The sequence below is a fragment of the Heliangelus exortis genome, chromosome 6 (assembly GCF_036169615.1).
Source record: "Heliangelus exortis chromosome 6, bHelExo1.hap1, whole genome shotgun sequence".
NCBI lineage: Eukaryota > Metazoa > Chordata > Aves > Apodiformes > Trochilidae > Heliangelus > Heliangelus exortis.
Window position 1 is genome coordinate 10,040,910 of NC_092427.1, and position 13,060 is coordinate 10,053,969.

At 40.9% G+C, this 13,060-nt stretch overlaps 1 protein-coding gene across 25 annotated transcripts in view; it reads right to left on the bottom strand.

The window, feature by feature from the left end:
- KALRN (kalirin RhoGEF kinase) overlaps window positions 1–13,060 on the bottom strand; it is a 495,003-nt gene that overhangs the window by 30,064 nt on the left and 451,879 nt on the right. For 15 of the 25 annotated variants that reach the window (XR_011726469.1, XM_071746600.1, XM_071746604.1 and 12 more), the window contains 5 exons: window positions 12,782–12,859; window positions 11,665–11,850; window positions 8,000–8,171; window positions 2,687–2,925; window positions 1,546–1,793 (listed from right to left, as the gene is read on the bottom strand). Coding sequence is in view for 22 of the 25 variants with exons in the window: in XM_071746600.1 (XP_071602701.1) it covers window positions 1,546–1,793; window positions 2,687–2,925; window positions 8,000–8,171; window positions 11,665–11,850; window positions 12,782–12,859 (923 nt within the window). In the remaining 3 variants the exon portion in view is untranslated. The other 10 variants (XR_011726470.1, XR_011726471.1, XM_071746609.1 and 7 more) reach the window with 5 other exon arrangements.

Below are 13,060 nucleotides of genomic sequence, written 5' to 3' on the forward strand. Positions count from 1 at the left end.
CATAGGGTTTCTATTACTCAAACATCATTTTGGTTGCAGGGTTGCTTGAGCTGTTTGAATCTGAAAACATTATTTAAAACTTTTAAATCTCACCGCAGTGAGAAAGAAAGAAATGTAATACTTTTTAGGCCTCCCTGGCCACAATTCATACGACTACAAAATTTGACAGAGAATTTGACTGTCCAGCTGCCATGAATTCAGTCTTCACCAGGAGCCTGGTGCTGTGGGTGAATGCACAGGCACGTGGTTGCAGTATTGTGGCTAAAGAAGAACCCAGGAATGGCCGTGGCAGATGTGCAAGAGACGTGCTAAGCAATTACTTTGGCTAAACATGCAATTCATAGCAGCATTCATTGCTGACTGCCAGGTAAAGTCATCATTTCTCTTAATTGAAACTACAGCAGAGACCAAATTATTGTTTTTAGTGAGTCTGTCACAAAATCTTTCCTCGTGGTCAATTCTGCGCCTTGAGGTACTCGTAACACCATCTGTAGCAAACATCATGCATTACCATCTAGTCATTTTAGATGTTAAAAGAAATCAACAGGTATTACTGAAAGGAGGGTTGTACCTTCTGTATTTAATACCAAAAAACCACTTTCTTGCATTAGTCATTTCAGACTGACAAATTTCTAAAAATCAGAAAAGAAAAATATATATCCACACATTTGTTAAATAAACAACAAAACGTTATAAACAGAAAAAAAAGCAAAAAACAAACAAATCAAAACCAAAAAGGGTCAAACTATTTCTTTTACCTCATTAAAACATGCTCATGGTGAAAATTTATTTTACATATTTAAAATAGTACATTTAAAATTAGTTACAATTCAGGTACAATGATGAACATTGTGACTATTCATTATATTGCACAACCTGACTTCATCAATATGAGTTTGTTTCTTTTCTTTTTTTTCTTTTTTTTTTTTTTTTTCTTAAATAGTGCAAAATACTTTATACAGGAATGTACTTGGATGGGGGTCTTGCAAACCAAAAAATATATTACAAAAATTACTGCGAACAGAAAAAAAAATCAAAACAACAAACCAAACCAAAATAAAATTTAAAAAAAAAAAGATACAAGCTGTACACAGAAATTGCCATAGACAACAAAATCTCTCCTCCTTGAGAAGCAAACCTCAGTTCAACACAGGGCCTGGATTTTTTTTGTGTGTTGTTTTTTTTTGCTAGATGCTGTTATAACCAATAGATAGATTAGTACTTATTACAATATAAATATAAGTCCAGTCCAAGCAGGTCCATGTTGGTGTAAAATGGCGTGAAGTAAAACATCTCTTTAACCATCTATGGTTTTATTTCTCTCCAAAGTATAAACAAAACCCCACAAAATGAAAATAAGCAAAACCCAATCTATCCACCATGGCTGCCCGATGCTGTGGATTGACTACTCAGCTTGTTCCAATGGCACTGTAGACAAAAATCAGCAGGAATTCCCTACGATTTGGGTTTGTTTATTTGTATTTATTATTTCTTTTCCTCAAAAAATCCACAAAGTGCTCCCAGTGAAGCCAACATGGCACTTACTTGATGCTTCCGTCGCTATTATCTGTTGTGGATTTAGTGAGGGGAGCCAAGATATTGCCAGGGATCCATCCTTCAGCAGCTGGAGAGTGGTCGTTTGCAGGCTGGTACACCAGGAACATATTCTGCTGGTTGATAGCAAGGATCTGAACCACCTCTCCTTGATTTACACAGATCTCATCCTCCTTCAGTGCATAGTAATCTTTAATCACCACCATGGAAGAGGTCCCATTGCACCCTCCCAAATCAGTCTGTGAAAATGGACACAACAGAAACTGGTGAGCAGGTGGCACTCAGGAACCTGCCTTTTCTGGCAGCAATCCCACTGCTTCATTTCCAGCCCAACTGTACCGGGAAAAAAAAATACAAAACACATAAAGTTCACATTGGTAGACAGAGTTTTTAAGGATCTGAAAGGCAGCAGCAACCCAATACAAACCAGCCTCCTACTTGATGTTAGATTTCACAACTTGCCAGCGCCCCAGCCATCTTCTCATTTGTAGGGTGCTAAAGATGAACAATCTGTGTTGAGCCAAATGTGGGAAAAGACCAGCGAAGGCTCAGCATTAGAAGCTGAATCAATAGTCACACACCTCATGAACTTAAATACAGGTCATATTGGAAACTGGCTTTGGTCAACCACAGCCAGCAGCAGGGTCCAAACACCACTGAAGGTTACTGACACTTTGGTGGTTTGTGTGCAGTGCACATGCACCCAAATTGTAACCTTCAGCTGGCACCCTGCAAGGTGCTATGTGGGAAAAGGTCTAAACACATCTATACCATCAGAGCAGCCCTCTTCAGGAATGGGTGGTTAATGGATATTGGAGAGTGATGACTATTTACTGATGTCAGTATTGCAAATGGTTATTCAGTTCACCAGATCTGCAAACAGTGCCTTGAAAAACACCAGGCTCAGGGTTCCAGGCTCAGGCTCTGTCTCCATTGCCCAGCTGAAGTGCCACAAGTCTGGACAACAGAGCTTTTGCAGTCTCAGTTTAATCCTCAATCACATTTCACACCATTGCTTCAGTATGATGATTCCTGTTGACCTGGTCAGCTGATCACTGAAGCTAACTTCACAGATCACCTGTGGTATAAGAAATGGGCTGTGAGATCATGTTTTATTAGATGAGCTCAGTACCTTGCTTTGTTCATACTTGTCCCCGGGCTGTGAGTGTTCATACCCTGTGCTGCCATTGGAGGTAGATATCTTCAGGGGTGGGAGAGATGGGTTACGGCTTGTAGCCTTCAGAGGCTTCTCAGACCCCACTGGGACAGAGGAATAGGGTCGGCTGTTGGGCTGAGGGACCCTACCAGTCTGGGGCCTCAGCACTGCTGAGCTACTTTCCTTGCGTTGGTACTCTATGGGAGACTGGAGAGCTGCAAAAAAGGACAAAAATTAGCCATATAAATTAGCCATATATATATATATATATATATATGCTTTCAATGACATTGTAAAGGGCTGCACAGCATCCCATGCTGTGGGATGACTCAGATGGAACAGGTACCAAAGTTGCAAACCAAACAGGAAGAGGAGATGCCACCCTTGGAAGCACACAGCACATTCGTGGTTAGACAGGCCACAAGCATTTGACACTGTACTGTGCATGAAAAGAATATGGCACCCCATGATGCTGTGAAGAACAGCTCCTCTGACCAACACGGCAGGCTAAAATATTTGCCACTCACAGCATATGTGACTGCACTAATTTTCTTTGAAATTGCACTAATTAATCATCTCCTAAAGTCAAAATAAATGGCAGACTGAATAAGAGATGCTCAGCTCATTCGCCGTGAATTTTGCTATAATCAGAAAAACAGCCATAAGTCTCATTTGTGCATTCCCATGAGAGTGTCACTATTACTCTTCAGACATGATGCACTGCAACTTGGCTCTCCAGGTGCTTTCCATAGGAACTACTCAGGTTCAAAGCAACTGCTAGAAATGACCAGCAAGTGAGGAGGTATAGATGGCACAAATGCATTAATACTGCAGTCCAGACCTTTCCAGAAAATACCCATAAGCAACACTAAACAGTTTCATAACCCTTTAAAAAAAGTCTGCTTATGAGGGTGTACATTTCTCAGTCATGGCAAGAGCTTACAGTGGGAAAATGAGGGATAAATATGCCAGATGGTAAAGAAATAAAGAATTTGTTATGTTTGGAGGAGAAGGGATCAGTGATGGGATTCACAGTGAATGGGAAAGGAACAGATTTGCTAGGTTCAGACTACCATCCCCAGACCTATGGGTTTTGTTTTTGCATATCATGTGGCTTTAGTGGATGATTTATAGGCAGTTAATACTGTGTACATGCACCAGACTAAACCTACTGGAATGCAGAGAGACAAGTCTAGCAAGAGGCAGACAGAGGACATAATGTCACAGCACCAGCTCAACCAGGGAACCACAAGAGGAATGTCTTTCCCAACAAGAGGAAGAGGAAAGAAAAACAAAAAGGCTTTGCACCACCCAGCATACTCTGTAGCACTCCTTGAGAGAGGCAGAACTACTCCAACAAAAGTCATTTAATACTGGAGAACAACACAGAGAAAAATCAAGGAGAATGCTAGATCACTGATTTCTTCAAAAGGACACAAATATAGACCCGCAGTGATACAGAAGATTTCTTGGCTCCAAAACCTATTCAGTGACCCTTGTCAGAGAAGTGATTTGTATTTATGCCACACTAAGTACCAGTGCCACTCGCTCTCCTCAGCTGCACATCACCCAGAGGAGAGGGGAGAACTTTGATATTGCTTTTTGACAGAGATGGTGACATTTTCCTAGTACATACAGTAGATTAGGCTGCAAGGTCTTTAGCAGGAAGACCTGAATGAATTCTCATCAGTCTATCTAGCAACAATCTATCCAATTCAGTGCTTTTAAATGGTATTTAGTTGAGTGTCCGCTTGTGGCTATTAATTGCAGCATTTACTATCAAAATGATGCCTGGCTTCCAGCCTCCTGTTCAAAATCTGTTGTTTTCTTATGGGCTTCTAGCATAATGCTCTCTTTCTCTCTCGAAAACTCCCACAAAACATGAAATAAAGAAGGTACAGACCAAGGGCATTTTCCTTAAGAAATATACCCATCAGTGACATATTGTCTTTACAGCTTGCTTCTTAAAGCAAAAGTGAAATAACAGTCACTCCAGTCATTATATACATACATTTGGTGTACAGTCTGTTTCTCAAGCTTAGCAGCTTTTGCTTTTCCAAGGAAAAATAGAAAAGCTTTGAATATGACAGTGTAATTGCACAATGTTTCACATTGATGAATACTGGATTGCAAATACTGTGCTTTGTACATAGCCTTGTACTCTTTTGGGCTTCCCTTTTGAAGAGAGAAAAGCAGAGACAGCTTGGGCAGGGAATATTTTGTTGTTAAGTTTATGGAGCATTGGCTCAGTGTGGATTTAATATGATTTTGAAGACAGAAAACATCCGCTTTAATGAAATGCGAAGCTAAAGAACGTATTTAAAGATTAGTCAGCCTCAATAAGATTACATCCTAAAAGCCACTTAAATTGTTCTGGACTGGACAGGCTCTACTGGATACAATATCATTTTCTTGGATCTTATTTATAGGTTTAAAGCAAATCCTTAAGCCTGTGTTTTAATATAAAATCTATTTTTACTTCTAGCTTTAGAGATACAGACGATTATGTTCCTAACCCACCAAATTCCTTGCTGGCCTCTCAGAAGACAGGTTAAATAGGGGCTATGAAGATGCTTCAGTAGAAAAAGGGGTTGAGAGGGCAGTAAGTCCTGGGAAGATACGAGGGTATTTACCAAAAATGAAACAAGAAGAAAGATGTGGAAGGGACAGAAAACCTCTGCAGTAGCATCTGTGGAGTTCTCACAAGGTCAGTCATAACTGGAATTTACTTTTATTCCAATAAGCCCTCATTGAAAGCCAACCACACCAACATAAATTGGCATGTTTTAGTACCAACTGGTCAAAACCAGAGAACTCGGACTGCTCATCTCACCATCATATTTAAGCAATCCTTTTATAGTGGTTATATAAGGCCATTTAAATTCCAGGTCACAAAAATCCAGTATAGGTTTTGGAATCACGGATGGAAACACAACTTCCCTTCTCAGCTCAGCCAAAGTTTTGAACTGTAACCAACAGCATTTGCCTGTAACCCTTTCCCTGTTAACTGTTAAAAAAATAAAACCAAAGTTAAATTAACATTTTAAAAGGACTACGAAACCTCATCATTGAAGAAAAGGGAACCTTTCTTTTGACATGAACTGAGTCTTCAGAGTTTGCAACAAAAAATCCTCAGAATAACAAAACCCCAAATCAAAAAAAGCTAGCAACAGACTGTGCCATATTTTGAGTCAAGCAAATAAGATTCCTTGTTGAATATGTATTAAGTTTCAAAATATAAAACACTTTTCTAATATAAGATCAATTAATTTAAAATAAAATAAATAAATAAGCTGTTCTGAAATGAATAGTACAAAACAATTTTTGGACATTCCAAAGTAATGATTCCCACTTTGTTGCTTACAACAAACAAACAAACAAACAAACAAACAGGTACTACTTAAAAATTTTTCCTCTGATGCTGGTTCCCTTCTTTTCCTCATCCAGCAAGACAATGCTAAAATTGTTAATTAAATTGGAGTCCTCTCTATTTTCAAAATCCACATGTTTATGGATCACATGTTTTTTGTATCTTTATTTTGAAATATTATTTCAAACCTCCCCAAATCCATTCCTAAAGCAAAAATGACATTTTGGAAAGGCCCAGCTCCCACAGACCCTGGAAGAAACAAGTTCAGATGTTTCCTTACCCTCTCTCTCATTTTTTTGTTGAATAGGAGGTTGCTGGGGATACACCTTGCTCTGACTGGCAGATATTGCACAGACAAAATGGCAACCTGGCTTCAATGTGTTCTTGGGACTAAGATTTAAAAGCTCCCAGTAGAACAGAAAGCAGCTGGTGATACAGCCCTGCAAACCCCAGCATTTTTAAAGGATCTTGCACAAAAGTACCACCAAAGGCACAGGAGTTATGGAGGGACTTGAGATCTGAAAATCATAGAATAATAGAATGGTTTGGGTTGGAAGAGACCTTAAAGATCATCCAGTTCCAACCCCCCTGCATGGGCAGGGATATCTCCCACTAGATCAGGTTGCTCAAGGCCCCATCCAGCCTGGCCTTGAACACTTCCAGGGAGTGGAACATCCACAACATCCCTGGGCAACCTGTTCCAGTGTCTTACCACCCTTCACAGTAAAGATTTTCCTCTTGATATCTAATTTAAATCTCCTCTCTTCAAGTTTTTGACCATTGCCCCTTGTCCCCTTGCTACACACCCGTGCAAAAAGTCCAATCCCAGCTTTCTTGAAGGCCCCTTCAGATACTGGAAAGCCACTATAAGGTCACCTCAGAGCCTTCTCTTCTTCAGGCTGAACAACCTATTTCTAGCTCTCTGATCAGTTTTGTGGCTCTCCTTTGGACATGCTAAAGGACATCTATGTCCTTCTCATGTTGGGGACACCAGAACTGGACACAGTGCTCCACATGGGGTCTCACAAGAACAGAACAGAGGGGGAGAATCACCTCTCTGCTTCTTTTGATGCAGCCCAGGACACAGTTGCCTTTCTGGTCTGCAAGTGCACATAGATGGCTCATACTAAGCTTCTTTCCACCATCACCACTGAGTCCTTTCTCCTTAGGGCTCTCCTCAATTCTTTCTCTTCCCAACTATATTTGTGCATGTGACTGCCTCAACCCAGGTGCAGAACTGTGCACTTGGCCTTGCTGAACTTCATGCAGTTTGTACGAGTCCACTTCTGAAGCCTGTTAAGGTCCCTTTGGATGGCATCCCTTCCCTCCAGCATGTTGACTTCATCCTCAGCAAGTTTGCTGATGACACCAAACTGTGTGGTGAAGTGAACACAAATGACAAACTAAACCCGACCCAGGACAACTGCACAGGGCCCCATCACCTATTTACACAAGGAGCCAGAAGGCTGCCAAAGAAAGTTCACAAGATGCTGCTAACAGAACCAATCCAGAATCACCTGCAGTATTTGATACAAGATGGGGCCTCAGCAGCTTCTGAGGGTGGGCTCCAGGGCCACACAGCAGTTCAGATCTTGCGAGGCTTGAGAGTTCAGGCTTGAAAGGCCTTTCCATCCATCCTTCACCAGGCAGAGCTGGCATGCAGGAAAGACCTCTGCACAGTGGCATTGAGGTGATCTTTTTTCAATAACCAGCCATGAATTACAAGGACTCTTTTGCAGGGATTCTAGACACCACTTGACCCAGTGCTTAATGACATGCAGGGCTCCAGTTTTCTGCTCTGGATTTTTCTTATGAAAAGAAGTTGCTGAATAACTTTCTCATGGAGCAACCAAAGACACAAAGATTCTAAATCCCATTGTGTCAGAGTTCAGGAAACAGAGCAAAGTCCATATACGTACCATTTAGGAAATCTCTTTGTGTGTCCAGGACTTGGTTGATATCCTGTACCCAAGCTTGTTGAATTTCTGCATTAGCTGCCTGCAAAATTACTCTCTCTGATGTTTCCCGGCTCATTAGAGCAAACTTGCAGGGATCATTGTCAACATTTTCTTCAATGATAAGGTAGTTCATCTGAAACAAGCCAAGGTAAGCATGTATCACACAGAGCATGAGTTAACACCACTCAAGAATCAGAATGAAATTGTTGTGAGAAGTTCCTGAAAATAATTGAGTCAAATAACAGACTGTCAGATCATAATCAGAAGTATTTGCCTCATCTAGATTTAGGCAGATAAGTCTTAAGCCTAAACATGATGCTTAATAGAGCTCTGACAGATGCACCAGACATCCGCCTGCCTTGAATTACAACTTCTATTTTAAGGTAACATAGACCTGACGTGCTAAAAATTTACTGTAACACATAAATGGAGTTAAAATGTTCCTATTAAGATGTTAACGCAGTCTATCATTCCTTGAATTTAAGCTTACATTTCTTATCCTCCCTGGGAAAGAAAGCCTCAGTCATTAGAGTATTTTAAAATGGACCAAGCACAGTGATACAGCTAAAAAACACCCAGCAAGTCTCCCAGAGCTCCAACAGATGGATTTTTTTTCTAGGAGAACACACTGTCACCTGTGTGCAACCACTTCTCTTGACTGTAGTCACAGACACTCTTCCTAGAAATCTCATGTTCAGCAATTACAGCTTCTGTCCTGCCCCTGGGAGGCTTCTGTTGAAGTGCACCCATAACTTTAACTTCTCCTGACCTGTTTGTGACTATGAGAGTGAAGAAGAGTACATTGGCATAGCTTTTCCAAAAAGAAAACAAAACCCCAAACAAAACAGAGAGAGAGAAAGAAAGAGGGAGTCCTCATGTCCAAAGCAATTTGCTTTTAATTATCTCACATTGCTCTAAATATTTGTGAAGCTATGGGGAGACGGACTCCACATCAGAATAGCATCCAGCATTCCATCTGCAAGATGGAAAAAGCCTCTTGTCTTCTGGGGTGGAGTCCCTGTGAATTTAGAATCACAGAGGCTGCAATTTCTTTGACATGGGGACAAGGAAAGAGACAGTGAGCCTGGACAGTGCTCTTCCTTTTGTTCTGAGCTCTTGCTCCTCTGGTCAATAGCAAAAAAGCAAGCAAGTCAATCCTTGCATAACTTCAGGAAAAAAACTTGTCAGTCAGAATCCCTGATTTGTGTCTAAGGGAGCTGCATTTGCCCAGGCTCCCCATTTACATATTCTGAGAGTCTGAAAGGCACCCACCTGAGAAGAGCCCAAAAAGGGGAGTGCTGTTTCTGAACACTACCTCACTGCATCAAGAAGGGCTCTCTGCTAATCTAGAACATCATTTTAACACAGTCTGAGTGTGACAGACCTTGGAGAACAATATCTGGGAGCTTTATCTCCCTGACAGACTAGAATGATGGCAGCTGAAGTTACATGCACTTCTCATTCTTATAGAGACCTCAGTGCTCATCAGTGGCTGTGGCCCAAAAGGAAAGAAATGGGCTCTCCAGTGCTTGCCTGGTCCTTCTGCTATGTGGGAGGATGTGACTGGCAGGGAGAGAGCCTACATCTCTCAGGGACTGTAATCCAGAGAACTGGACAACCATGATAGTAGATGGTATCAAAAGCAGCCAAAGATGGCAAGTCAGTCCTGGCAGCTGCTGAGAACATGGGTTCAACCTGCCCAGCAGGATTTTGTAAAGCACTTGAAGGTCAAAGAAACTTGGGCCTAGCTGAGTTTTTAGGCACCTCAGATTCCAACTCACTAATTCAGACCCAATACAATTTATGGGTGCCCACTTTCAGGGCAGGGTTATGAAAGATGGGTGACAAGGCAGCCTGCTTATGTGACACCTTTGGACAAAGTGCCTCTTGCTGGGAAATCACACAGCTCCACTGCCAGGTGATTACACCCATGGCACAGAGAGTTGGAAAACTGTCCCCACTATAGGGAATCGTCCTGCTCTGCTGCAGATCACAGCTCATCTCTGTGGGAAAGCCCAAGAAAAATGCAAAAGCAGCCAGAAGCTGAGGCAGGGGCTGGGAGGCAGAGCATGAGAGCCACTGGCACACAGACTCCATGCTGTGGTGGGGCAGATGGCACACAGGTCACAAGGGATCCCACCCTTGCTGTAAGCACCCAATAGGAGAATGAGCTGTTTGCCAAACTGAAGAAAAGAGGGACTGGAAAATTATCACACAAATATTTGAAACTCAGGCAGTGAGAGCAGCATTACTTTCATAAGCTGCTGAACTAGAAAAGCAACTCATACCCTTGAGGCAAGCTAATTTTATTGACATTAGGAGAGATTTATTTTTCTCTCTTTATCTACAATATACAATTCAGGAATTGTTTCCTGCAGATAAAAGCCTCATTGTTACACATACAATAAACTGAAGCAAAAATTATTCATGTTACTTCCATCTCCAGCTTTACTAATTATCTAAATCAGCAATAAGATAAAATGAAACTGATGATCTAAGTTAAAACGATTGCTTATTTGTACAGATTATGTTTTTCCTCTATAACATATTCTTTGGTTGGAAATTATGAAATACATGGACTTGCAATGGATATAGGGTTTGCAGTAAGTGCTGCAGTTTCTGCCAGCCAAGATTATGACTTTATTTCAGTAAGTCATTTATGATAGATTTGTTTAGTTCTATGTGATTACTATGCATTATTTCATTTGATATTGTTTTCTTCTATTTCACATTCAAGTAACATTTAAAATTTAGAGCAAACATAATGCATTCTCCCACATCTCTTTTAAACCTCTAGCTTTGAAAAGGAAACCAATCCCAGAGTGGCTTCTCTGGTTTGAATTGTCAAGACATTCACATGAACCAGAGACTCTGAGCTTTCTGCAGGCAGAGCAAAGGCTGTTCTACCAGGAGTGCTGTAGCATTCTTTCACCTTCACTTACCATTCAGAGGTTAATTTTGCATTTGCTAAACAAGCACAAGACTCCCTAAAACAATCTAATAAGTGCTTTCCCTGCTTCACTTCAGGTTTTACTTTTAATTCTAGCCTCATAATTGGGAAAGATTATTTAAGACCCAGATTAATTTCTTTAAGCTTTGTTTATAGTTTAGCTGGTTTAATTATTCCTCATAGCTGCATTTTTAGAACACTGTGTGGTTTTGTTTTTGAAATAGTTCTGTCTTGTTGCAACATTCACATCCCCCATTAGGGAGAGTATTCCCAGTAATGTCACATAGAGGCTTAATATTGATTCACAGTTTGGCTTAAGATAATTGTTTGGGATACTACACCTTTCTCTGCTTTTATGATCATGCTTAAGAGTAACTATTGTCTATTTGCTTGACTATTGCAGTCTTTGTAGCAATATTTGCTAAGTTGGAGCTATGAATTACAGAGGACCTGCCCTGGCTGCATTCCTTGTAAAAATTACTCAGTAAATTTAGACCAAGTGGTTTATTCAGAGATGGTCTTAAACAGCTTCTGATCCAGTGAAAAGTAAATGCAAACGTTTTCTGCAAATTGCTGTCCACCTATGATAGGCTGGACTAGTCTCACAACATAGAAAATTGCCAAGATTTCCTTATGTGACCATCAAACAGAATATGCTTCTCCCTCTATTTCTTACCTTTATGCTTTTCTTGAACATGTAGCCTGGTGTTAAAGATCCTTTTCTAAGGAGCTCACTGAAGATGACTATTTGCTCGAAGAGAAACACCCTGCGCTCCTTTGGCCGAGACTGAACTCCAGAATCTTGCTCTGTCACATAGAAGGTGTCCTGCTGCAGCAGCTTGCCTTGAGCTGTCAGCTTGCCCTGAGAGGCAGACAAGGCAACATTACAAACCCCAAACCACCATGATCCCACAAGATGACCTGGTATGTTTTGTGCAGTCCAAGTTTTCCGAGTAGCACTGAATTCATGTGAGACACAAACCCTCTAAGTTATCAAAGAAGAAATCTTGTAAATCCAGATCTGTTTAAGGAAAATAACAAAGGTTGGGTTTGTGGGTTTTTTTTTGTTTTAATTGCTACTGATTGTGCATATAACATCAAAAGCAAGAGGCCACAAGTAGACCATTTTGTATACTTAATTTCAAACACTGCTCCCATTATGTAGTTGGTTACTGTTGTGCCTTGGGTTTCCTCTAGTCATGAGTTTTCCATCATCCCTTAAGCTGGTAGGCAGTGACACAAGACCTCTGAAGATGCAAAAACCAGGACCTACCTGTATGCAGGAATGCTATAATGCACAAGATTTAAAGACAAACTTGACATGATTTTGGAGTTAAAACATCTCACCAGGACTGCCAAATTCTACATTGGCTTGGTTACAAACCACAAGCTGCAACCTGTGGGGTTATAACTCACAAGCCCCCTCCTGGGTGTTGCCAAGCTCAGAGGGAGCTGTTAACATGTAAATACTGGGTAACCTTCCACATAGGCAGAGCAGGCTGGTTCACTGCTTATTTTGCTCTGGCAGTGGATACAAGAAGCCTAATTCAAACTTGCAGGAGCTTTTACAGACCTCACATTTTGAAGAAACAAAAGGCAGATTGTCACAAGTTTAGAGTGAGAGTTACACCACTCCCACCTTTGAAACCCCACTGAAGGAGGCAGCTCAGTGCTGGTGAAAAACAAGCACTAGATAAACAGCCTGGAGTAGGGGAGAGTGTAGAGGCAATCACAGAAAGATAAAATACTTTTCCAGGCCTAGTTGTTATTAAAAGCAGAATGCAAATGCATACCTCAAAGCCTTGGAGGCGACCCAGGTTCATCATATCATTGCAACGTTTTGGTACAAGGCACATTAATTCAACTGCTTTCTGTTAAGGAAAAAGGGTATTGTTTTGTTACAAGAGAATCAGAGGGTTCCTAAAAGCAAAGTGTCAAATAACAAACTTCAATAATGAAATCACTGTTAACAGCTTTTCACGGTGAGACTTTCACACACAGAATATGTACAATACTGTCTAAAGCAGGACGGTGCACCTATGATGTAGGACTTCACCTTCATCTTTGTGCTT